We start from the raw sequence: 26385 nt of genomic DNA, 5'->3' as shown, positions 1-26385 counted from the left end.
GCTGTCTGTTATATCAGTGAGGTTTACCAGTAGTGGAGTATTCACAATATGTACTTAAGTACACATACTTAAATACCTGCATTTTAAAAGGTTATTTGAGTAAGGCGTAAGGAAATGAGCAGGAAAATCTATTTAAAGTATTTATGCAGAATGTAACCTGTAAGTAAGACATAAGTGGGAAAAATTCAGAAAACTTTCTGTTAAAAATGAACATGAAAGAGAGAAAACTGACTTCCCATAATGGCAGAAATCATACAGTAAGACTTTAATCTTTGTTTGTGGCACACCAGCCATCCTACACCAATTACCTCAATGAATATTTTTATGTTTCCACGCTGTGAAACCTTTTTAAAGACCTGCCCCAAATGTCCTTTCATGTGCTTTCTGGTTCTTCTTATTTTCACAAGTCTAAGCATGATCCTGTATTTGTGAGATTATCTTAGGTGTGCTAAATAAATACTCCCAGCACAGATACTGATAAGTCTAAGGAACAAGTTGTTATAACCTTTCAGTGATTAGTATTTCTGTAATTTCTCGTTCAGCCTTTTAAACTTAATAGCACTCCTTCTCTATTGTATGAAAGGAGAACTTGTTGTTTCATGTGTTGAGTTCACTCACTGACTTTTTTTGTGACAACAAGCAAGCTGCAGTTGGCAGGCAGGTATCTCTTTTTATAGGGCGTCCTCCGAGACAAGTCAAAACTTGAACAATGGGACATCGTTATGCATGTCAGCCGAGGAGGAATGCTGGAGATCTGCCGGTATGTGAACCAGGGCAATTACTCTCATATACGTCAGCTCTACTGTGTCTTCTGCAGCAAACCTGTAATTTGCCAATTACTAACCCTCATTGAAACTGCTTTGACGGCATTGGTAACACGTATCTGTTCATCTCTGACCTCTTGAACCACAAACCTCTGAACAAGAAGGGAAATAATGATTTAGAAATTTTCCAGAGATCTGTTCTAATGCAAAGAGCTTTGGCGCATAACCTTTGATGTTAAAGTTCAGGGAGGTAATGGTGGTTAGAAGATGCTAAAACAACATTGAGGGGGTTGATTAATAGGTAATGGTTGTTATGAATAACATGTTAAAGTTGGTGTTTCCTCCATACTGACTCCTCCAGGGATCCTGAGTGGGAAATGAGGGTGACTTTAATTTCCTGATGTTTCATTTCCTCAAACAATAAGAATAATTCCTGTCATCTCCCGTCTTTAATGAGAGAAATGCTGCAATAAACATAAGGAAGTTTAAATGATTGATTGAACATTTAGATGTAGGTGTTCCCTTAGCTAGTTTTTAGAAAGTCTGTCTCTATAATAGGAATTATAGCGTAAACTTATAGTATAACCAAAGCAGGCTCTTTTACTTTCACAGATGGACACAGATTGGTTAAAAAGGCCCTATCATGCTTTTGGGGGTTTTCCCTTTCCTGTAGTGTGTTATATAGGTGTTTGTGTCCTCAAAGGCTAAAATCCCAGTTCTGGAACAAAGTGACACTATGTCACACTTGCACTTCTATTGGCTAATGTTCCAACACATCGTACGTGATAGGCAAACGGGTGGGACATCTGGAAGCCGTTGACCAATCACAACAGATCCCGCCAGCTAACCAATCAGAGCAGACTGGACTCTGGTTTCAGACAGAGGGTGGAAAGAGGTGCTGCAAGCACAGGCAGCATGAGAAAAATAAAGAGCTTTTTGAACAGTAAAGCATGGAGACATGTCACAGTAGAGGCACTAAATACTAATATGAACCTGGAAATAAGCATGATAGGGCCCCTTTAAAATGATTCAATATAGAAATCACAATCAATGAAACAAGACTGAAACCAAAATAATTTAGAAACACTTGTGAAAATACTTTTGAACTTTTCACCGTTCACGTTTCACATGCGTATTTGGATTTCAGTTGTGTGTGTAAGACCATTTCATATATGTGTTTGTTAGATATTTTCCCAAATGTTTGTAAATGATTATGGTTTCAGTTGTGTGTCTGAGAGAGTTTCATAAGTGTATGAGAATGGTATTTCTGAATACTTTCCCTAACAGCCCCTCATCTTTAGTCTTACAGTGCAAATAAAAGGCAAAAATAAAACACTTAATAAAGAGGTGGTAAGAAATATGTGTCAGCGTAAAAATAAAGTAAGCAAACATTAGGAGGTAAGAAAGAAACCCTGTATTTTTTTTAATTTGTAACTACTTGGCAGGTTTCTATACTGTCCCAGCCCTTTAGAGAAATCGTCTCTTTAGAAACTGTTTGGTTGAGCAGGCTTGTCTGCACACAGCGAAACTAACGCCGAAGGCAGTGCAGTGCAGCCGGTTTACTGAAAAACTGCTTTTGGTGAAACAGGGAGGAAGAGAGCAACGCTGACTCAACGCACTCAGTCAGTAAACACCACACTCCTGTATGGAAATGTGACTGATCAGCAGCGCAGGACTTCATAGAGTAAATACCTTTAGAGAGCAATAAATTCAGCATTTTTAAAAGATTACTCATTCTCTTTTATATCTGTTTTTTGTTCTGTTAGCCAGTTTAGTGTTTATTCTCACATGAAACAATCTTCTGTGATAAGATATCTGAGTGTTTTCAAAGTAGTTTCAACCTTTTACAGGATCTTAATCAACAAAATATTGAAATTGAACGATTGTGCAATGTTTGAGACAGATTATTACACAAAGTTACACAGTAAAATGTCCTAATTTGCATCTCCTATCTACAGTGTCAAGGCTTATCGCTTCAGAGGATTATTTACTTCTTTATTTTTTCACTACAGTTAAGCGATACATACTGTACTATTCTCTCCACATGTATCTCACAACTGCTAATATATATCTTTACAAAAAAAACACAAGGTCATTATAAATATGTGTCAAATACAAAGTTGGTTTTCGTTGGTTTCTCAGTTCTATTATTTGTAATACTCGTGCAATATTGTTTTTAGGTCAAATTCAGTCAGTCCATCTCCTCTCATTAATGTGACATTTTCCCCACAAATGAAAATAACTGAATAGAAAAACAACAACAAAAAATGACATCTGCACATATTGTACCTACTTTGTTGCACATAAACATGTTTTCCCATGTTCTTCTTTAGTTTCAACAACAACATAAAAAAAGATCCCATCCATGTTCATATATTAAAATCAAATCGAGGCGCAAGTAAGTAAATACAAAAAATATATAACAAATGATAACAAATAAATAAAAACACAATTCACAAAAATGTAAGTAAATACAAACATACATATATTAAGTGAATGAATAGAAACACACGTGGTCATTTGGGGATTGTTTCTCAAAGATTCTTTACAAAGATTAAAAAATAATTAGATTCAAATTAAAATGTTTCATTAAGTCCCATCTCATTAAAGAATCCAATAATTATGGGAGACATCTTGAGAAAAAACGACTCTTGTGAATGTGATATTTTGCCAATATAATCAAATAATAATTTTAAATTCAGTTTTGATTTTGTTCTCCATTTTTATTTTATATAATCACATGTTAATATATAATTTCTTGACATCTGGCCCACTTTTTTTTATTACTTCCGGGGCCCGGCATACATGCCCCTCGAGGGTTTCCAGGCCCCCATGCAGCTCCTTCCGCTCACCAGCAGACGCCTCCCTCCCTCTGAAGCCCCGCCTGTGAGCAGGTTACGGGGCGGGGCCTGGCGCTGCGGAGCCGGGGAGGCAGAGCGTTTCTCCACACAGCTGTGCCTCGCTCTTTGTCGGTCTGCGTTCTTCTCCTGCTCCCTTCTATCCGGTACAAGGATACAAAGAGAGGGACATGTTAGCGAGCAACACGAGGAAGCATTACCGGACAGACCGAGTCCAGACACGGATACTTTAATCTCCAGACTGGATACGGAGCTCCGCCGATGTACGCACTGGATTTTACGCAGCGAAGAGTGTCGAGAGCAGGGGGAGAGGGGCGGACTTTGTTGCGCAGGTAGGGTTTTTGTCGTCTCGTTGTGTCTTGAGAAATGTCGACAAGGGGTCCGGTGGAAAAACTGCGCAAAACAAATCATCCTTCGCACTGCGGGGCTGCTCTATGCGGGTTTTAACGCGGTTAAACTGCGCACAGATTGGCTTAAAAAGTGTTTGTTATCGAGTGTGTTGAAATAAAGCTCCGGGGTGCCCCGTTTATCTTTTGTCGCTGCTCCGCCGCAGTGCCTGGTGTTTGTCTGTGAGTGTGTGTGTGTGGGGGGGGGGGGGGCTACGACTGTAGCCTACGTGCAAACTTGCTCGGGCAGAGCTGTGTAAGCGGCACGTAGACGGCAGGGCCCGCGTATCGGACTCCCGTGATCAAAATATACGGTCCCTGGAGAGGGGGGGTTTCGTTACAGCGATGATTTTATCGCTCGCTCGGAGGCGCAGCTGTAATTACAGGCATGACGTTAGAGAGAGACCAAACACACACCAGAGAGAGTAGCAGCGAAACACCCATCATATATTCCCATTTTTAAATCATTTTAATCTGAAACTGGTGACTCTGTTCTCAAATTCCCTACATCAGGATTAGGTCATATTTATTCCGCTTCAATTACCGGCTGCAAGTATCTTCATGAACCCGTTCCTCTCCGGGACTCATGATACACGAGGACAGCCTGTAATGTGGCTTTAATGTGGCTGATATGAGATGTGGGTCATTACGGGTTCAGTGTTTTGGAAGTACTCAGATCCATGGTTTTAAAATAATCCACTAAAAGTAAAAGTCCTTATTTCAACATTTTACTTCGGCTAAAATAAAAAAGTATTAGAAACCTTTTGTACTTTTAGTACAAAAGTACTCATCCTGCACAATGTCCCATTTCAGAATAATAAAAAGGACAGAAATATTATCATCTGATGTACTCATTATGCAAATTCAATGGTTTTATATTGGTATTATTTCATCCTGTTTTTAAACATGTAAGAGCATTATAGTTTTCTCGATGTGGACCAAGATACTCGAAAGACTGTAGATTAGTACTGCTTTATATCATATCAACATCAGATCATGTGTTTTTGTATGGAGATAGTAACTGAGTGTTAAATAGGTGTAGCGGAGAAAAAAAAGCTATATTCGCCTCTGAAATGTAGTGAAGTGGAAGTATAAAGTAGCATAACATAGAAATACTCAAGTTAAGTACAAATATATCAAAACCGTACTTGAGTTAATGTACTTAGTTACTTCCCACCACTGGGGATCAGTGTTTGTTGTAGCTGGGGGTGTTAAACTGGTTTCGTTTCAGCATTGATAGTGTTTTCCTTTCCAGAAAAGGAAAGATGAGTGTTCACATTTATTTTTACTGCAAACCAACACACCTATTAATCACAGCTTTATGCATCGGGATGACTTCACCCTGGAAACTAAGATTATTAGATTATAGGTGCTATCTTTTTATGACTACCTCTCTTTTTCTTTCTCTTTCCTCCAGGACGGTCAGGGTTTAAGGAGGGCAACATGGATAAAACGTTGCACATTCTCCAGAAATCCGCAGACGGTGTACCGACTGGTATCTCCCTGGATATGAGTATGAACATGGGCGAAGGGGAAGACTTTACGGAACAGCAGATCGTGGGGCTCCCGGACAAAATACCTCTGGTGAAACCTTATTTCAAGAAGAAGCAGAGGAAATTGGATGCAAAATGCCTCCACCGTGCCCTGGAGGATCCCATCCTGACCACATTACTGAGCACGGACGCACTGGTGTCCGGGGACGGGATGTTTGTTCCCCGGAACCAGCCGAGTCGGACTCCGGTAAACCTGTGCACAGCAGCTGTGGTGAAACAGACCTGCATGGGCCAGGTGTGTCTCAAATCCCCGGTTGCTGCTGTGGACACCACATCTGGGGCTGGGTTGATGACCCGGGATGGTGATGTGGAAATAGCCGATACTACTGCAGAGCTGGAGGAGACAGAGCGGCGAGCGGAGCGACCCAAGATCCCAGATCCCACCCCCGCCAGCCCCTGCTTTCAGCCGAAACCTAGCCTCAGAGCAGCAGGGAGCTCAGTGACAATACCGGCCCCCGGCAGGGATATACGCCCCACTGTTGCAGCCCAGGCTCCCCACCAGGAGGGGAGCATCAAAAGCAATGACCTCTTAACCTCTGGGGCTAAAACCCTTCCGGTCAAAGACTGCACCCAGGACCCCCAGGCCCTCCTTCTGCAGCCTGACAAAGGAGTGCTATTTGAGGATAAGAGTGAGGAGGCCTCCCTAGACCTGGTGTTCGAGCTGCTCACTCAGCTCCAGTACCACACACACCAGTCAGACTCGGTGGACATCTGTGTGGATTTCCTCCAAGGACAGTGTGTGTACGGTAATGACTGTGCCCACCACCATACTGTGCTGCCCTACTACTGGCAGATCCGCCGGAGCAGCAACCAGACGTGGCAGAGCATAGCAGACGACTCCCAAGAACAGCTGGAGAGGCTGTACTGCAACCCAGACAATGAGCAAGTCAGACTCAAGTTTCAGTAAGTGTTCCGGTTCACTGAAACCTGTATTACTCTATATTGTGATAATCTATGTTTAGATATAAGATCCTGCTGTGGAGGGAAGCAGCATTTCTGTTTGGTGTTCGTACCTGTGGGCGAGGGGGTTCATTCACTTTCAGTTCAATCAACTCAAAATGGGAACTGAAATCAGAGGTGGAAGAAGTACTTAGACTTTTTACTTTACTTAAGTAAAACAGCAAACGTTTCGGCATCACAATAAACGCTAAGCACAAAAATGAAAAGTACTTATAGTGCATAATAGCCCTTTACAGAATTATATTTATATATGAAATGACCTGATTATCATGCATTCATCATGAGCTCATTTAAACAACTTTATATACTGCTGCAGGATATCTTAACCCCCAAAAATATGCTTAATTATTAGTTGATTTATATTTTCTATAATCTGTTAAAACTATCAGATAAATGAAACGCAATAGAAGAACAAAATAGCATACAATGGTAATACTCCAAAACAGTACAGTAGGTAAGTAAATGTACTTCATTACATCTTAACACTGATGGTTTTTGGCTTTATTTAGAATGGATTTCCGATTCCAAAAAACTAAATGATCAGTTTCAGACAGCAGACAGAAGTTAACACGTCATGTTGAGGAGTAAAGTACAAAGTAGCATCACATGGAAATACTTCAGTAAAATACAAATATGTCAAAAGAGTACTGAATTAAGTACTAGCAACAAAGTATTAGCGTCAACTTCAAGTACAAAAGGTAAGCGTACTCGTTCTGCACAATGACCCATTTCATATATTTCAGTATAAAGTACATCAGCTAAATGTACTACCAGTATCAAGTATTAACTCGTGTTTTTATACATGTAAGCCTATTTTAGTATAGTTGTTTGTCAGTGTGGGCCAAATTGAATAAAACCATATCCGCATGTTTTTATATGTACAAAGTCACCGTGAAATAAATGTAGGAGAGTAAAAGTGCAACAGTTGCAGTGTGAAATGGAAATACTTAAGTACTAATATGGCAGAAATATTTTCGTGAATATACTTTCCACTACTGGTAAATCCTGCTGAAAAGACTACTGTGTTGTAAGTTGATCTAGGGAAATTGTTGCCATGTCACAAGTACCCATGAATTAACTAATATTTGACACTTTTGACACGGCAACAATGGAGCAGAAAGCTGCCTATGAGCGATAAGCACTTCTGGTTGTTGGAAACAGTAGACCTCGGCCAGCTTCCTCTTTGGTTTCGCCAACGCTGACTAACCTCACAGCTGTTCTGCAAACCTGTATGTGGTGTCGTGCAGCCGCATGAATCTGCCTGTCACACTTACCGTAAAAGTGTGTAGCAGTCTATTGACCTCGCGTGCGTGTGTGTGTGTGTGTTTTGGGTTAGGGTTGGCTTTCTTCTAGTTAATGTTTCACTGACATGCATCTTTATTTAACCCACTCGTGTGTAGTCACGCCACTCCACCTCCACATATTTGCCAGTGGTGAAAAGTAACTAAGTACATTTACTGAAGTTCTTTTTAAACATATTTGTACTTTACTTGAGTATTTCCAATTTAAGCTTCTTTATACTTCTTATCAACTACATTTAAGAGGCAACTATTTAACCTTTTACATATGGTTTAATGCAGTACTGTGGTATTAATCCACACTAGTTCAAGTATTTTTATTTTGACCACACTGAGAAACTACAATGTTCTTAAATGATAATAATTAATCATAATAATATAATAGTGTGAAAAGATCCCTCTGCATGACTAGTGCTTTTACTTTTGATGTTTAGTTGTGCCTCTACTCGGACATGTTTACACACTTTCATACTTTAGGAAAGGGAAAAGCATAATAGGGTCTCTTCAAGTATCATTTTTAAATCAGGGCTTAGGCTTATACTGTCATATTTTAAAACCATAGTGTTTGTACTTCAGTAACGGATCAGAGTACTTCTTCCAACACTGCATATTTTTTATCTACTTCCTGTATCTCCCTGTTCCCCGTGTGATTGGCCGAGACTTTGCAGCACTCACGGCAGAAAGCTGTGAACTTCCCTGACCCCTTTGTTGCCTTGTGCGGTCACAGACGCAGTTGGCAGCTTCTCCTCTTCCCTCAGTCATAGACATGCACACTACACACACACACACACACACACTGCTGCTTGGCACGCAGACGCTCGCATGAAGCGGAGCTCAGTGGCTTGCCGTGCTGACACGCACGCCTTTTAGTAGACAGAGATAAACCTCTCTTTCACTCTCACACACACCCACATAGATACACACACATGCATGCGATTGAAGAGCCTAGGTGGGGAGTACATAAAGAAGCATGCACCGCTTCCTGTGAAACTGTTCTGCATGGAGGCACATTCACACACTCTCACACAACATGGGAGCACCTTGTTATGAGCCCCGGCTGCTTCCTTGTTTATTCTGTTTATCAATTTTACTTTATTATTAACCCTATGTTTTACCACGATGTCATGTGAGTATGTTCATGGAAATCTTGCAAGCTGTTGTCAGACATAGGCTAATTGCCTATGTACCGACTAGGGATAACATTCATTAACGATTCATATTCTGAATCATTTCTTTGGTTTATGGCTTTTTTCACAATCCCCCCCTTCAAAATCGTGTGACAATCTCAGAAATATGGCACTTTACTATCCCACTAAATACAAAAAAGTCCTCAACAGATTATGGGCATGTTATAGCATGTTCTTCTAAACAGTATTTGGATGAATCCTTTAAAAAAATCAACCGGCTCACCGTTTCGGGCAGTTGTTTGAGAAGTATTTCAATAGTTATTATAGTTACAGAAAGAGGTTAAACATACACACATTGTCTCGATTAACTCTTTGGTTCGTAGTTTTACAAACTCAAAAAAATATCAGTTTATTATCCGATCAACTACAGCATGTTTTGTTTTGAAAGGTTTACTGTGGAGTAATCCATTATCAGATCGAGTTGTCTCACAGCTTCAGGCGGTCACTTGAGTTTTGCAGTTACAGTGAGCAGTTTAACTGTCATCCCAAAATCAGCAAACATGCAGATAGGTGTTGTTTGATTAAAGTGCAGAAGGTCCGGCTTCAAGTTGTCCATTTTTATGATCCCTAATATACGGCGTTTGCGTCAGTTTTGATAGTGCGTCTTGTTTCTCCTACTGGAAGTGTTTTTCGCCGTTGTAGGCCACCATTCTAATGTAATCAGATAAGGTTTAACCCTCTCATAGTGACTTTATCGTCCGAATCGTGTCAAGTGACAATGACACAGCGTTATCCCTTCATACTCTTTCAAACTGTCATCCAAGTTTTTCAATCAAATTTGATTGATATAACCCAGAGTCACAAATCACACATTTGTTTCAGGTGACTTTATAAGGGGTACAGCATTGCCCGACATCTGTCCTTAGACCTTTGCAGGACAAACTCCCAAATAAACTAGAAAATTAATGGGAGAAAAATGAACATACATTCACATCATATTCAGTCCAAATGTTAGAGAAGGTTGGGTGTGTGTGTGCTTTTGTTTATGTCTGTGTGGACACTACACACACACACACACACACACGCACGTTTGCGTAAGATTTGTATGTCTATGTGACTTGTTGACTCCCTTTTTTTTCAACTGAAACTCTATGCAAAATGTAGATTGCTCCACAAACAGGATATGCACCTGGTGGTGTTAACCCACATTCTTTGCACACCCAGGTGTGACACCCTCACACACTCTTAAAGGAACAGCTGGCATATTCAACTGACACTACAGTAGAAATGCAAGACAGATTTTGTCGTCATTATCACTTTTGGTGTAGGAAACCTGTAATATGCACTATTTAGGACAATCTTTGTGTAGCTATGAAAGCAGTTTGTTTGGTTTTCCTATGTTTCATTTTATGGGTTAAGTCAACCTCTAACATATTCTCTATTAATTGGTTGTCATGAGTCTTGACACAGCCAGAAAATGACACTTACAACATGCCCAAATTTCTCCTGAAACTCTTAAAGAATGTGTTTTTCTTGCGTAAAAACAGGTTTGAAAGTCCAAACAAAACACTTGGCGTGACGTAAAACCTTTTCATTCACACGCACAAATTCTCTGACGAACAACGCTCCCATGTTTGTACATTTTTCGGCGACAGGAAGTCGACACTGGCTAATCCCGGAATGCGTAGTGTTTTTTTTTTCAAAGTGTTGTCGTCTTGTAAACCACAGTTTATTTACACCACAGGATAGGACTTTAAATAGGTGGTGGTGCTGCCTCAGGTGGATGTGAATGTTATTTAAATGGTTTGTTGGGGTGATATGATATAACACTGAAAAACAAAATAACAGTTGATGGAAAAAACAGTTGTCATCACATTACTAGAACATAATACATAATTATGCATTATAGGATTGGTCTCTGGTTTCAGACAGAGGGTGGAAACAGGCAGTATGAGAACAAATACCTTTATTAATCTGAAAATGAGCAGAACAGGGCCCTTTTTGACTTATTACAAACTAATGAAGTAAAAAAAGGATTTGCCCTCCCAGTATCTTTGGAGCAAAATGTGTGCAGAGCGTACACACATTTACTCTTCGCTTTGTGTGTTCCTGGGTGTGTGTGTGAGCTCTTTTGATACTCTTCTTTAGAAACGCAACCCAGCCTATCTTCTCATGCACGCAACTACTCACACACACACACACACACAGGGCGAAGGCATCACCGTGGTTACCACAGCCAAATGATAACATCGTTAGCGATCTAAAGAGCAGCAGATTACTTAACAAGCCCTACTGTCGGTATGGCAACACAGGCCTGTTTTGCCATCTGCCGTGTGTGTGTCTGTGTGTGTGTGTGTGTGTGTTAGGTACAGAGGGAGTGGTTTTTTGTATGGGTCTGCATCTGATCATATGTCCTGTACGGCTCATTGTGTGAGTTTGTGTTCTGCGCCGAGCTGTTCCCATGTGTGTATGACCCATAGTGCAGGTTAATCCCATCCATATGATAAGCAGGTCCGGCTAATCCTCCTTCGTCATGAACTCAGCAGTTAGGAGGAATGTCGCAGTCATCGCTTCTTAAAAGTTGTACCGTGATAATCTTCCGCTCCAGACTTGCTTGTTGTAGCGAGTGTGTGTGTGTGGGGGGGATAGGGAACATGAAATCTGCGCCTATGTCACAGGAAAACACACATTCAGAACCAAATATGTAAGGAGGGCTTGAAAAACTGTGTGTGTGTGTGTGTGTGTGTGTGTGTGTGTGTGTGTGTGTGTGTGTGTGTGTGTGTGTGTGTGTGTGTGTGTGTGTGTGTGTGTGTGTGTGTGTGTGTGTGTGTGTGTGTGTGTGTGTGTGTGTGTGTGTGTGTGTGTGTGTGTGTGTGTGTGTGTGTGTGTGTGTGTGTGTGTGTGTGTGTGTGTGTGTGTAATTGACAGAGTCTCTTTTGTCGGCCAGGTGATAAAAAGCCTTGCTTGTCATTAACTGACATAAAGAGTCACCGAGTTCCAAGGGCAGAGCGACCTGACACCAAGGTGTGTGTGTGTGTTTATATCGCAGGGGGATTCCATGTCACCTCATTGTATAACGAATCAAAGAAAATCAAGGATGGTTGTGTCTACGAGAAGCTTGTTTGCCGGTGGTGATTGTGCGTGTGAAAGGAGGCGGTGGCGAGATAATCAGACTGTGTGTTTGTGTGTGTGTCTCGTGTCAGACCATGCCATGAATCAGTCGGGCGAGGTCTAGGTCGCTCTGCTCCTATTACTCAGAGTCTGCCTTTATTTTTCCACCTCTTCCTCCTTTATGATATTTGTTCATGCACATCTCCTCCCCCTCTTTTACTCCCTTCTCCGTCTTTGTATCTCCCTTTTTTTTAATCCCTCACATGTCCCTCGGGGGCCTTGAGGTGTGTGTGTGTGTGAGTGTGAGTGTGAGATTTGCCTCAGCACTCATCATGCTCATCATCTCTTTTTCAAGTGTCATTAAGTGTTATTTTTAATGTCAAGCTCGGTTGTCTTCCGATGTAACACCACATTTTTCCTGAGCGGAACATTTAATGGGAGGTGAACTATGGGCTAAAAACCACACTCACATTATACACTTGATGACCCGGGACACGCAGGAGACATTTACTCCTGTTCTCTTTGTGTGACTGACTTCATGTTGTTTGCAAAAAAATCAAATGAGCCACATTTGAATAGATAACTGAGGTAGCTCTGACATGAGGAAATAACACTTACGTGAGAGTGAGAGTGTGTGTGTGTGTGTGTGTGTGAGAGTGTGTGAGAGAAACAAGCCTTCGTCAGCAGATTGGGTTGACTTATCAAGGCGTGACTGGGTGAAGTTTGCCCGTGTGTACATGAATCTGTCGAAAAAATATGCGAGTGACTGAGCTCTCGTGTTATTTTTTTTCCTAGCCTGAGACGTTTGCAATAGCATGACTGATGCTGGTATGCGGGTCCTTGTGTGTGTGTGTGTGTGTGAAGCCAGTGTGGGGGAATGGACAGCCATTTGGACAGTGTAGTGAGTTCTGCTTTTTGGAATTTTCCCTTTCCTGTAGTGTGTTATATAGGTTTTAGTGCATGTAAATGGTCTGCAAAGGCTAAAATCCCTATGTTCCCTCCAGAGAAGCAATGTTGTTTGTATTCCGCAAGTTACTGAAGAATAATTAACTAGTAACAAACTGAAGTAAAGAAGGTCATCTTAGAAAGGAGCACAATAGGCCAGGGCCCCTTTTACCTTTTTATTTATCTATGGAAAGCTTTTTTGCTGAACACTCTTTCTCCTGCAACACCTGCAGCAACAGAGCTGGTTTGGTGCGTTTCTAGCACCATGTGCTTTGCCTTAAGGGCCTTTTTTATTTCACCTTTAGCATACAAACACCCCTCCCTAGTCAGGGTTTTCCATTCGCACGTTTCTTTCCTGTAAACCTTCTCTGACGCTTTGCCTTTTCTGTTGACTTTTTCATGTGTGCACAACATTCAAACCACCCGACTTTTTTTCAAGCGTGGTCTTGAAAGTGTCAGCCATGCCAGAGTGGGAGTGCCTCTCCGTGTCTCTGTCCAAGTTTTTGATTGGCTTTCGGCTTTGAAAGTACCGAATCTCAGTGCACTTAATTTAACTGGTGGAATCTTATTTTTAGAAACTAGTCCGGGAGGGAGGGAGGGGACACTGTGAAAGGCTTTGAAAATCATTGACTGACCTCTTTGGAGACGTGTGTGTGTGTGTGTGTGTGTGTGTGTGTGTGTGTGTGTGTGTGTGTGTGTGTGTGTGTGTGTGTGTGTGTGTGTGTGTGTGTGTGTGTGTGTGTGTGTGTGTGTGTGTGTGTGTGTGTGTGTGTGTGTGTGTGTGTGTGTGTGTGTGTGTGTGTGTGTGTGTGTGTGTGTGTGTGTGTGACTAGGTTTTACACACACATAGAAGCTCTTTTCATCACAACACAGCATCGCAGCCAGAAACTGTTCTGTACTGAGAGGCAGAGTAAAAGAGAGAAGCAGGTGCATCTTTCCTTTTCAATACATAGAGAACAGAGAGAAGCTGCGAAACAGGGAACAGAGTAGACAGATGACAGAACAAATTGAAAAAACATTAGGAGAACAAATTGAGCAGCAGAGAACAGGCTGACCAGAGGTGCAAAAAAGGATGTTCTGTTTTCACACACTTGTTTCTTGGAGAACCTTTCCTCCGTCCTTTCTCTTCTGTCTATCTGTTCTCACTCAGTTTCTTTAATACTTGAATGCAGTTTAAAAAAATATCTCCAGGACATCTGCGTTATGTGCCTGTCTTGTTTTTCTGGTAATCTCTTCATCTGACTCACTCCCCGTGTAGTTACTGTTTTGTTTCAGCTTGTGCTTGGTGAACACATTTCTATTTCACTTCCTCTTCAACGAGATGCAGCCAAAGTGTGACTTAGCAGAACCCCAGACTCCTGAAACTGTCTATATAATTATTATTCATATCGGTTTGTTTTCGGACAATGACTAAGCACTTCTTATCACAAGAGTGACTGACCTCAGTGACCAGTAATTGCACTTAAAGTAGATGAAGCTGAATATTTATATTACAGTTCCCATTATGAGATGAGGTTTCACTTCTTCATGCCATTGAAATATATTACTCAGCAGGTCCATACACACACTCAGCTTTTCTGAGTATTACATCGTTAATTTACATGCTTTTTTGGAGCAAACCTAAAGGCACACACATCACGGAAACAAAACTCTGACACACACATTTCCAGACGGACACACTCCCCGATGCCTAACCTTTGGTGTGACATCCAATTAGTTTCCCGGCAAAGATCAATGAGCCCATTAACACTGTCAAGCTGTGTGTTTTTGTGTGCTTTGTAAAGTTTGCATGTGGCTGTGTAGTGTAGATGCATATGTGTGTGTTAACTTGGAAGTGTGTGTTTGTGTCTGCATCTCTGTCTGGCGGATGTCCATGGCATAGCGTGCCAGTCTGCGATGCCCACATTTATGCGAGTGGTACGTCTGACCCAGAAAGGATTTGCCAGAGGCCCTATGGAGAGCTAATGTAGAGCGACTGATGCACACACATACATGCACATTCAGAACATACAGACCCAACGGGGGTATGACCCACGCTTTTTGAGAGGGGTTAAGGGAGGTTTAGCATTTAGCAAAGATGTTGCTTTTTATCTGATCTTGACTTGGCTACTAGTATCCCAAAATAAGAGGGACAAATGTGGCCATACCAGGACATTTTGGGAAGATATGCTCTCTCACGTTTTTGCAGAGAGATATGGGAGAAGAACAATACCACTCTCATGGCTGCAAGCTAATGTGACGCTACAGTTAGCAACATGTTATATTGACAAAATGTAAGCTAAGCTAACCAGTTACTTATTTTATCTGCTGGTTAGCTTAGCTTATAGCTGATAGCCTTATATTTACATGAGAAAAGTCTCAGTGTTGTCATCTCAGATATTCCTACAGCTATCATGCTAAACCGTAAAATAGCATAAATGACATATTCCTTATGCAGTATTTCATCTGATTTGAATCCTGACTGCATGTCTTATGTTCTGGTCAATCTAAAAACTAAATTAGGATCATTATGTTCATCCATTTTGTGTGTGTGTGTGTGTGCTTCCTTCTATTTTCTGCATTTTTACATGTTAGTCATGTGGTTGATGTTGTCATGCTGTGACTCACTGTGACTGAGCAATTAGAGGTTTTGGTCGTCTTGCCTCAGGGCACTCAGGTCAAATTAAGGTTTCATGGAATTACAATCTTTCAAATACAAGGTCACCATGACACGGCCACATGTTAGCTAACAGTGTCACTGCACGTTATGCTTTTTCCCCACTGACTGCAGGAGTTCTGTTTTTAACCATGATTTTAAACTTTTGTGTTTCAGGGGTCGTGTGTTTTCCCTAGACTTTAGTGCGATGCGTGTGTGTGACCTGGAATTTGACCGCGTTCGGCGACTCACCACTCCTGCCAGCCCTCACCCCGTGCCCACAACAAACCCCAACCCCACCCCCAGCTGTCACACAGTGTGGAAGTACTACTGCAGAGACAACTTTGGCTGGAGGGAATACTCCGAGGTAAGCAATGATGTGTGTGTGTTTGTATGTACGCTCTATGAACGCAAGGGCAGACACGGATTGATTGTCTAGCCACTGTGATGGGATTGATTTAGACACACAGACGCGTATATACACATCCCTTGTGGCACAGATATAGTGTTGCCAACTCAGTTTACATCTAATCACAACCACTTGTACGTGATGAAAGCATCAAGTAGGTCCGTGCAACTCCGTGATGGATGTATAAACTGAATGTCTATTCCTAGCTCTATTTGGTTGATTTAGTGTTTATCGGACCTCAAATAATTAGCTCACCTCTCCCTCACTTCCTGCCGCTTACAGACAACTTCACTGAGGGGTGAGCAAAATGCGCGATATTAGCTGCTGTAGCAACTTGCATTGCAGACAGTGCAAGTGCTCGCCATGCTCCAACTCCATATTTGTGTTTTATGTCTCTACTGGGACATGTCCCCATGCTTTAATGTTCAAAAAGCTCTTTATTTTTCTCATACTGCCTGTGCTGCAGCACCTCTTTTCACCCTCTGTCTGAAACCAGAGCCAAGTCTGCTCTGATTGGTTAGGTAGCCGGCTCTGTTCTGATTGGTAAACCGCTTAGAGATGTCCCGCTCCTTAGCCTATCACGTAGAATGTGTTACTATCCGTACTATCCGATACAAGCACAAGTGTTAGATAGTGATGTCAGTTTGTTCCGGAAGATATTTATTTCACCAAACAAGTAATGATCGACTGTTTCCATCGACGTTAAGTATGTCCCATGATGATGTTGTTATCAGATCTGCTATTTGTTATCTGAACATCGCCCCACGCATCACAGACATTTCTCTCTTCCTCCTTCCACGGTTGAATGAAAATTGCACAATAGTCAACATGATAAACAAAAGAGTCTAATCTCTTCTTCCCCTTCTACCTTTCCCCTCCACAGCCGGTGGTGAAGCTCATAGAGGAGGCGAGTACTAGGGGTCTTAAGGAGGTGCGCTTCATTACGCTGCAGAACCAGTACATCCTCAACATCAGGGAGGGCTTCCAGCAGAACGCCGTGTTCGGGTTCAGGCGGCAGATCAAGAAGAGGCCCATGTTCATGTCCTCTGTGATGCTTACACCACACCTACAGTAAGTACATTTAACACCTGATTTTCTTCCACCTGTGCCTAAAGTTAGAAGATATGGTCATGTAGAGGTCGAGCCTGGAGGCTACTGAGTGTTTTTTTTAAACTTTTTTCTTTAAGGATGATAGTGGTTCTGCCCATCATTGCTCAACTATTGTATGGATTGCTCTAAAAGTTTGTAGAGACATTCATATTTCCCTCCAAATGACTCTGATTTGAGCTAGGTCTAATTTAATATCATATCAGAATTTAAGTTGAGACTTTCAGCGGCCCTGCAGATATCTGGTAGTTTGCTACAGATATTTGGAGCATAGAAACAGAACGCTGCTTCTCCATGTTTAGTTATTTCCTATTAAAACCTCGATGTTCCTTTAGCGTTCGGATGTTAACCTGGTTAGAGAACGTTGCGTATTTTGGATATGACGCCACGTGGAGCATTACAACAAAGTCCTCAACTTTGCATCTAGTTCCTGGCCACACACTCGCACACACACTCTTACACACTCTTTAGTATGGAAAACACTGTCTCCCTGTGGCTCTCTTTGTTCAGTGACTCCCTGTTTGGAGACACGCAGGCACACTGAGGTCTGTACACATTGCTAATGTCGAATTGACTCATAGTCGGCTGAATACACCGTCTGAACACCACGTTCACCTTTTAATCCGTTCCAATGCGGCTGCACAAAGGTTTTTATTTGGTGCATTGAAGAGACCTGCCCTGTGCAGAATGAAGGGTGAAGTCTGACCCTGAATAATTACATAATGAGGCAAATGAGACCAGAGGTACACAGAGAGAGGAGAGCAATACGTTAAAGGAAGAGTAAAACATCTTTTCGATTCATATTGAATCTTATTTGTTTCATAACTAGTGATAAAAGTCAGTTTTTGTTGAGGACATTTCAAGTTTCCTCTTTCAGCCTTTTTTTATTCCTGAAACACCAGATTGGAAACAAGTAGAGTCATCTCACCCGGTTTGCAGAGTGTTTCACTTCCTGTGTGCCTGAATTGGCAACTGCAGTAGTGTCCCAGCACGATCTGTTCCCGCAGGGCCAGTGACGGCCCAGAGAGGAGACAAAATGGAGAACAGTAGAGATGGAAACAGAAACTTAGATGGTAGAAATGAGAGAGAGAATAAATGATTTCCAGACTGGGTCGAGAGCTGCTGAGTGAAGCGGTGTTATCATGTAACTGTGAGGAGTTGGAATTTGGAGGGATTTGTTCCTGGGACTTCTTAATTTGTTTGTTTGTTATTAATCATTTTGCAGATCATACACTTTAGAAACAAAAATGCAATGATGCTTCAAGTTGCTTTTCCAAAGCAGTGTCCTCACAAGTGACCAGAATAAGTGTGTATGTGTGTGTGTATCAGGAACACTGTGTGCTAGGCTTTGAGGTTGAGGTCATTAGCTTGATTGGCACCCTCCCTTCCTCTCTCCCGATCCTTCTGTCGTCCCTCTCCCCCCCGACGTTGTTATTTTCAGCCATCTCTCCCTCCCCCCTGTTCACCGCACCATACCTTCTCCCTCTCACTCTTTTCTCTCTCTGCGTCTCCATCACTCTCTTGTTATCTGTCCCTTTCTCATTTCACACTTGTTTTTCTGCTGCAGTCTGTGCTGTGATCTCTCTCGCGGGGGGAATAGAGACATCGATTTTGGGGGACAGATGGAGGCCGGACAGACGAGATAAAAGAGAGAAAGAGAGATGAGAAAACTGTCTTAGAGAGTCTCTGATCACAGTCTCCTGGCGACACACACACACACACACACACACACACACACACACACACACACACACACACACACACACACACACACACACACACACACACACACACACACACACACACACACTCATGGCTGATAGGGCTAACAGCATTTACACTTAGAGAGCGATAACGTGACAGCTAAACCACTGTTATCGACTGCTACAATAGCTTTTTGTCACTTTCATGACAGCTCCGCAATTGGCTTTTTCATTCTGTCCTCTCTGTTCTCCCTCGCCTCCCTGTAGTCTTGTTGGGGGTCTGCGTTTCATTCCCTGCTGTTTTTGTTTGGTCGGCGGCGGCTGCTTTGGAGCGGTGATGTCATTGTTGAGAGTTGGAGCAATATGATTTTGGACGTGTTGCAGCACACGGCGGTGAAGTTGAACGTAGCGCTGCAGCTTTGATCAGAAACACATGGGAGTGAAGAAAGGAGTGTTGATGAGACTGTGATGACTAGTTTATAGTAGGAGATTAAAGGGGACAGGTTCAGCTCAATTTCAGGTTCAGATTTGTATGCTGTGTCTCTACTGGGACATGTCTCCATGCTCTAATGTTCAAAAAGGTCTTTATTTTTCTCATACTGCCTGTGCTGCAGCGCTGCTTTTCACCCTCTGTCTGAAACCAGAGCCCAGTCTGCTCTGATTGGTCAACTTGATTGGTTATAGTTATTTTGAGGTTGAAAATCCTCAGAAAATTAACTGCTAGACATAAAATATTGTATAATAGTTCAAAATTATTTATTATCTATAATTAATGCTATATTTTCCTACATTTGAATAAAAAGTAATGAAAGTAAAACCAAGCTGTTCTGACTTCTTGATTGCAAGTTATTTAAATGTAATAATATATGTATATGCTCTCCACATTTAAGGCTCTCCCTTTCCCATCATAAGCACAACATTTGTAGATATATTTTTTAAAAGCATTACCACATTCAAGTGGAAAAAGCAAAGAAAGATGTATTAATGTGTGTGTCCCAAACCTTTAAAGAGTCTGTACATTTTTTATTTGAACACATTCTCTCTCTTTTTCTCTAGGACTTTGGGTGGCCTCTCTTCATCTCCCCTCACCTCCTCCTCCTCTTTATCCTCATCTTCCTCGTCCATGGAACTCTCCGTGTCGCACCCCCTCTCGCCGACCACCACAAACCCCCCCAGCCTTTTTCCGGAAACGTGGTTGCCCATGACTATGAGCCAGGACTTCTTGCAGGTGCCGGTGTCCCGCGAGGACCGGAGCTACAGGACGGTTTACAGCCTTTTCCACAAGACGGTGTCGGAGACCAAGTTCAGGATCCTGAAGATCCAGCGAGTACAGAACCCCTTCCTCTGGGAGAAATACAAGAGGTGAGTCCGGGACCATTTGACTTTTTATACTGCCCCACTCTTCAGAACACAGAGTAAAACAGAAGTTATAAAACAGGAATAAAAATAACATGAAAGCAATTTCTTTTAAGAGTTTTTTATGAGAACAGACAATGTTTGCAGCCCTGATCTCCCCGGGCAGTAGCGGTAAGGGATATAAGGCAATACAAAGGTTGGATAAATAGCTCGGAGCAAGGGAACAGGTAGGACGGTGAGGAAGCATGAACTGGTGGTGTGTGGCCTGAGTGATAGCAGCGGCGTTTTGAACGAGCTGCAGGCAGGAGACTTAACTGATCATCTCTTAATCTAAACTCAGAATCCTGCAGCGTTTCCATCGATCATAACCAAGGACACCCTGTTTCAGAACATTACAAAGTTCACTGTGGTCCGGTTTTAGTATCTTCAATGCTTTTGCATGCACACTTCTACAATGTGCTGTGTTGCAACTGTGGCGTGTGACTTATTGTTGTTTTTATTAAAGGTTACTCTGCTTTACTGCTGAAGCTCTGATGTCATGAGCATGCTATGATTATAAGTGGTGGACAAGCACAGAGATATGCTTGTTATGTTGATGTCTATGGGATGTTATTATTGCCCAAAGTGGTGCTAACGTTGTAACAAAATGTCATAGCAGTGTTGTTACACCTTGCTTCCTCTGCCACTGTGGCAAAAACATGTTTCGTTAAGCTTTTGATCCAGATTTCTGTTGATCTCGAAACATTTCTGAACCATCTGCATATTAACTTGCAGAATTTGTAGATGACAAACACCAGGTGCATGAAGAACAATGTGAGGAGAGGGGGGACAGAGAAATAGTGTGTGTGTGTGTGTGTGTGTGTGTGTGTACGTGTACGTGTACGTGTACGTGTGTACGTGTACAGAGGGAGATGTTTGGAGAGGATGATGCTCCTGTCGCAACCGCTGCGGTTACAACGATCTGCCTCCATCAGCTGTGACAGTTACACGCTCACACACTGCTTGGTACCATAGGCTTTCACAATGACTAGCCGTGTGTGTGTGAGAATCAGTTGATTTCCTCTTCCCCTACTTATGAAAGGGAAGCTATAAAGCTTGTTTGCGTGTGTTTGCTTTTTAGAAGAAAGGAAGTTGAGCAGCGTCAACACAAAAATCGATCGCATGACATTGAAAATGTGCGTTTGTGTATTAATGCGTGTGTGTCTGCGTCTGGTCAAAAGCTTCCAGGGTCACAGGAGGTCACGCCAGGGTCACAGCCTTACTGCTCAGACAAGCTTTTAACCTCCACATGGTGTGTGTGTGTGTGTGTGGTTGTGTGGGTGGGTGGCTGAAGAAACAGATTAAGCCAAAAAGTGGAGAGTCACCAAGGCTGTGGTCACAACTTTTGAATAGATCTGGGAAGGTAAAAGCTGTTTGCTAATTCATCACCTGAGTGATGATCTGTCTATGAGCCGAGTCTCATAAAGAAGAACAGTACAGAACGTTTAATATTTAAATTTTTATTGTCAAGGGGGAAAGAAAATATCCAAACACTGGAGATTAATTTTCCAAATAACTTTCCTTGCAAAAATTGCAGGAGCTTTTTTTTCCTGTTAAATAAGGAAGATTTTTCTGATTTATCTCAAAGAATAGAAACACTGGAGATATTGTGATTTAATTTGTGTGGAATTAATATATATATGTATACGTATGGATTTAACTTATTGCAATTCAAACTTTCTTTAAAAAGTCTTTTTTTTAATTCCGAATTTTATTTTCAAAATAGTAAAATGTATCACCTTTCTTGGGATATGAAATTGATATTAAAAGTGTCCATGCAAAGATTTTAAGCACATTACACAGAGTTAAATTATTGCAAATACATATTTTTTAATTGCATGAAAAAAGGAATTTTTTCAACTAAGATGAATGATTTAAAAAATATAATATTAATATTATAAATATAATAAAATATCAGAATAAATGTCCCCCTCCTCACAATATATTCAATTGTAACCCTGGTGTCTTGATACATATTTTGTTTCCAAATACACAGGCTTAATTTTGTGTTGTTAAAGTTAAGAAATGGTAATAATAAAATGAACTAATCTCCCTCTCTGTCCCGCTCTGCCCCACAGGAAGAAGGAGTACATGTCTAGGCGTCTGTCCGAGATGGACCGACTGCTGAGCGAGCGTCACCTCTTCCACGGCACCTCCGCCGACGTGGTGGAGGGGATCTGCAAACACAACTTCGACCCCCGAGTGTGTGGAAAACACGCCACCATGTTCGGACAGGGCTCCTACTTCGCCCGCAAAGCTGTGTACTCGCACAACTTCTCCAAGCGTTCGCCCAAAGGAGTCCACTGCATGTTCCTGGCCAAAGTCCTCACTGGAAGGTGTGTATGCGATATTTATGACCCTCAATTAGGAAAATTCAGCTGACAGACAAAACAAGACATTATCTTTGAGAAACAAGGATCATTTTATTTTAATTTATCTGAAAATAAGTTGTTGTGATGGGGAATTGTTGTTTTATCTCAGTATTTGTAATTTATATAATATCATTATTTAGATTAGTCTGCAAAATGTAGTTGAATTATTTTGAATTTCAAAAATGTGGAAAATATATTGGAAGTAATCTTTCAGACAACAATGGCAGAAAATGCTGCTTATTTTATTATTGTTGACACTTTATTATAATCTGTATAAGCATTAGTGGTTGGTTCCAGCCTGATCACTAACTTTAAGTATTCTTGACATAGTTTATTTTCTCTATTTCTCTCCAAGCTTTGTAATTATTGGCTTCAAACTGACCCTGCCCTCACATTACATTAACTAGAGTTTTGAATGCTTTATTGAGGCTTTATGTATCCTGGTTTTATGAGGGGTTACAAGTGTCCCTAATTCTATGTATTTATATAAATATGTTCCCTCTAGTACATAGTTTTATCAAGATTCATGTACAGAACACACGACTATTTATTTGGATCATGGAAATCCGGAGCTTCTTTTCCATAAACCATCAGTCAGTCATGCTAAGGCTCACGCTACTCCCTTAAAACGCAAGTCAAATCTCCACACATGTAAAACAGCTGATTTGGCTGCACCCATCCAACCTCCCCAGCTCTGTGATGGTGCAGCAGACAGTCTGCAGTGCACCTCCCCCTCCCTGAACACCAGACGTGCAATAAAGAAGTTATCTGCACAGCGAGGGTTAACTGTAACAGTATCTGGCACTCAACCCGCCCCGCCTTCTGTCTGTAGCTTAAAATGTTCTTATTTTAATATGTTTTATGTATGACCCAGAGAGAGTGGAACAAAGACAGAGATTTATGGAAGTCTTTAGGGTTTGTCATTAATATTTAAGAAGGAGAAAAACAATCTGGTTTACAATGCGCCGTCCTCATATCATATACTACATTTGTTTCGTGCACTTACGGCATATGCTTGTATTATTTAAGGTGCCCTCAAACACACAGACAAGCAGCAGCCTTGTAATCATTACATTTAAACAACTCTTCTTTAAGAGTTATTCTTCAGTAACTCTCAGACTGCTGGTTATATAATCAACAAATAAATCAAAAAACGAATTCCTTACAAGTTATAACTTAAAGAGGACATATTCTGCTCATTTAGATTAATATTAGTATTTAGTGTCTCTACTGGGACATGTCTCCATGCTTTAATGTTCAAAAAGCTCTTTATTTTTCTCATACTGCCGCTGCTGCAGCACCTCTTTTACCCTCTGTCTGAAACCAGAGCCCAGTCTGCTCTGATTGGATAGCTGGCCGGCTATGTTCTGATCGTTCAACTGCTTAGAGATGTCCCGCCTCTTAGCCTATCACGTACAATGTGTCAAAGTGCTAGCCAATCGGCGTGTTACATAGTGATGTCACTATGTTCTGGAACTTTGGGATTTTAGCCATTGCAGACCATTTACATGTACAGAAACCTATATAACACACCCCAAGGCCTCTTTAACTTACTCTCCTCTTCTATGTTTTACAGGTTTACTGTAGGAAATCCCTCCATGCGAAGACCTCCACCCATCAACCTTCGCGACCCCTCCAGTGACCTTTATGACTCCTGCGTGGACAACTGGGTGGACCCGCAGATCTACGTCATCTTCAACGACGACCAGAGCTACCCTTACTTCATCATCCACTACGAGGAGGTACCCGGCACCGTCGCTGTGTGAGCCTCAGACCTGGGACTGTGTGTATCTGGAAATCCTCACCCTACAATTCGTCACGGTGACAGGCGGGTGGAGTCTCCCGCCTAAGATGAAAAAGGAACAGTTTCACAAGGTCATATTTAGAGTACTGTTGCTGAAACAGACTCTATTGGAATCTCTTTGTCGGACTGGGCTTCACACATCTGCTGGATCCGACCAAACTGAACTGTAAGGAAGTGGATTAAACTGGACAAAACTGGACGTACAAAAGGACGACACCATCCAGTGTTCAGAGGTGAGCGGCCACAACGGACCAGACTTTGCTCCACAGGAGTTTAGCGGTGATCACGACAGGATTTGATCTACCTACCATTTTTTTGGAGCAGAAGCAGGAAAAACCAAACGGAGTCCTCTTACCGTGTTTTGACTTTAGTCGTATGGCTGTATCTGAACTCCCCATTAGGACAGTTAGCGTCCTGCCAGTACTGTGAAACCGGCCGCATTATCCCGAGGAGGCAGCAACCAACCACACAACATTAACCCCTCCACCCCGTCATTGTCTTACTCTCGTTTACCCAGCCTCCGGACCCTGTTTTTTTTTGTTTGTGCTGCGTGTTTTTTAATTTAGTGTAAATGGATCTTGTGGCCTCAGACGGACATTGGACGCGAGTTTCAGCGGGATGACATATCCGTAGAAAAAGAAAACCTCCCGGCAGAGGTTTCACACGACACCAGTGCTGTGCCTGGTCAGCGTTTATGCCTTTGCGCCCTCCGTTTTAGCTCCTGGCGGGGGGGCTGAAGAGTGAACAGTTTCCCGCTGAGACTCGGCGGCGCTGTAGCGTCTCCTCAGCAAATAACGCCCCCGCCCCCGAAACTCATCTCTTTTGGACCGCTCTCTCTCTCAGAGACAGTAGACATGTTTTATTGAAACTGTACAGACGTCCTCTTTGTTTATATTTGAACTGTGTGCCTTTTGTTCATAAAAAAATTATTTATGTTAGTTTAATGTAACCTTGATTTAATAAAGAATCTAAAAGAAAAACTATTTAATGACTTTGTGCTTTATTCTATTCATGTCAGATGTATTTGTTAATTTAGCAGTAATGGTGTTTCCAAAATTTCTCAATCTGTTTAGGTAATTTGATTGGGCAAATGCAAAATTAACATTACGCTAACTTCAATTATTAGAAACCGATTTAGAAAATGTATAAAAGCAGCTTTACTTGTAAGTTTGTTGTTCGTATTGCTTCTGCTAACAAAAAGGAGTCTGTTCCACCGCTTACCGACAGCGGGAACTGCAGCGACAGCAACGTAACTTAAAATTCCTGTAAATGTTCACTTCCTGTCTGTCTTCTTCCTCTAACGTCCAGCTTTCTGTCTTTTAACCTTTTTCCTTCTCTTGTACTCGTACTTTCTTTTATTTGCTGGGGATATTGTAGCCATCATGAATCCAGAGTTTGTCCTCTCACGGAGTAAAACTAATGTTTGTTGTCCTTGGCTGACGTTTAATCGACCAGACTTCTTTCTGCGGATGGATATGTCTGCACATAGATCAGAACGTCCTGCACATAAATATCAGACCACAGAATGTCCAAATTGAATAAGCCTTGTGATGAGTGTTTTTACCCAAATGTGGGATAATTATGTCAAATAACTTCTGGCCGATACGACAACCGTTGAGAGAAGTGTGTGTGTGTGTGTGCGTAGTGTGTTGTGAAACTGTGAGCCACATGCTGCCGGCTGCTCTGAATGTGAGCTACGTGATGTTTTGCAGTCAGCGGTTTAGAGTCTGATTATTTGTTCTTGTCTTGGTCCAGTGGTATTAAAGTCAGGGAAAAATGTGCCCGTGATCAGCCCTCTACATCCCCAGCAGTGTATTATCTGAGCGCCATGTCTAATGCGGTCCAGAGGGAGGGAGGCCGAGGGGAGCAGCATACCCAGCCCAGAGACTCACACATGGGGCACAGCAGACTCTCTCCTCTACCCTCCTTCTTCCTCCTCCTCTGAAGCTCATTCACTT

General features: G+C 41.9%; 1 protein-coding gene across 1 annotated transcript; it reads left to right on the top strand.

Moving 5' to 3' along the window:
* The first annotated feature begins 3698 nt into the window (after positions 1 to 3698).
* Positions 3699 to 25410, top strand: tiparp (TCDD-inducible poly(ADP-ribose) polymerase). Its single transcript, XM_063907181.1, has 7 exons — positions 3699 to 3954; positions 5426 to 6464; positions 15815 to 16004; positions 16930 to 17117; positions 19913 to 20218; positions 22330 to 22587; positions 24200 to 25410. The coding sequence occupies exons 2-7, from the start codon at positions 5452 to 5454 to the stop codon at positions 24387 to 24389; spliced, it is 2145 nt and encodes a 714-aa protein (XP_063763251.1). The 5' UTR covers positions 3699 to 3954; positions 5426 to 5451; the 3' UTR covers positions 24390 to 25410.
* Positions 25411 to 26385: the final 975 nt, after the last annotated feature.

This window comes from Eleginops maclovinus, chromosome 18, assembly GCF_036324505.1.
Source record: "Eleginops maclovinus isolate JMC-PN-2008 ecotype Puerto Natales chromosome 18, JC_Emac_rtc_rv5, whole genome shotgun sequence".
Lineage (NCBI taxonomy): Eukaryota > Metazoa > Chordata > Actinopteri > Perciformes > Eleginopidae > Eleginops > Eleginops maclovinus.
This window is presented reverse-complemented; position numbering and strand designations above follow the sequence as displayed.

What these genes read in the sequence shown, in the direction of transcription:
- tiparp (XM_063907181.1), top strand. Translation starts at nt 5,452, where the DNA reads ATGGATAAAACGTTGCACATTCTCCAGAAATCCGCAGACGGTGTACCG. An exon ending in CAAGTCAGACTCAAGTTTCA is followed by an intron (nt 6,465 to 15,814) that starts GTAAGTGTTCCG and finishes TTTGTGTTTCAG; the next exon opens with GGGTCGTGTGTTTTCCCTAG. An exon ending in GCCAAAGTCCTCACTGGAAG is followed by an intron (nt 22,588 to 24,199) that starts GTGTGTATGCGA and finishes TATGTTTTACAG; the next exon opens with GTTTACTGTAGGAAATCCCT.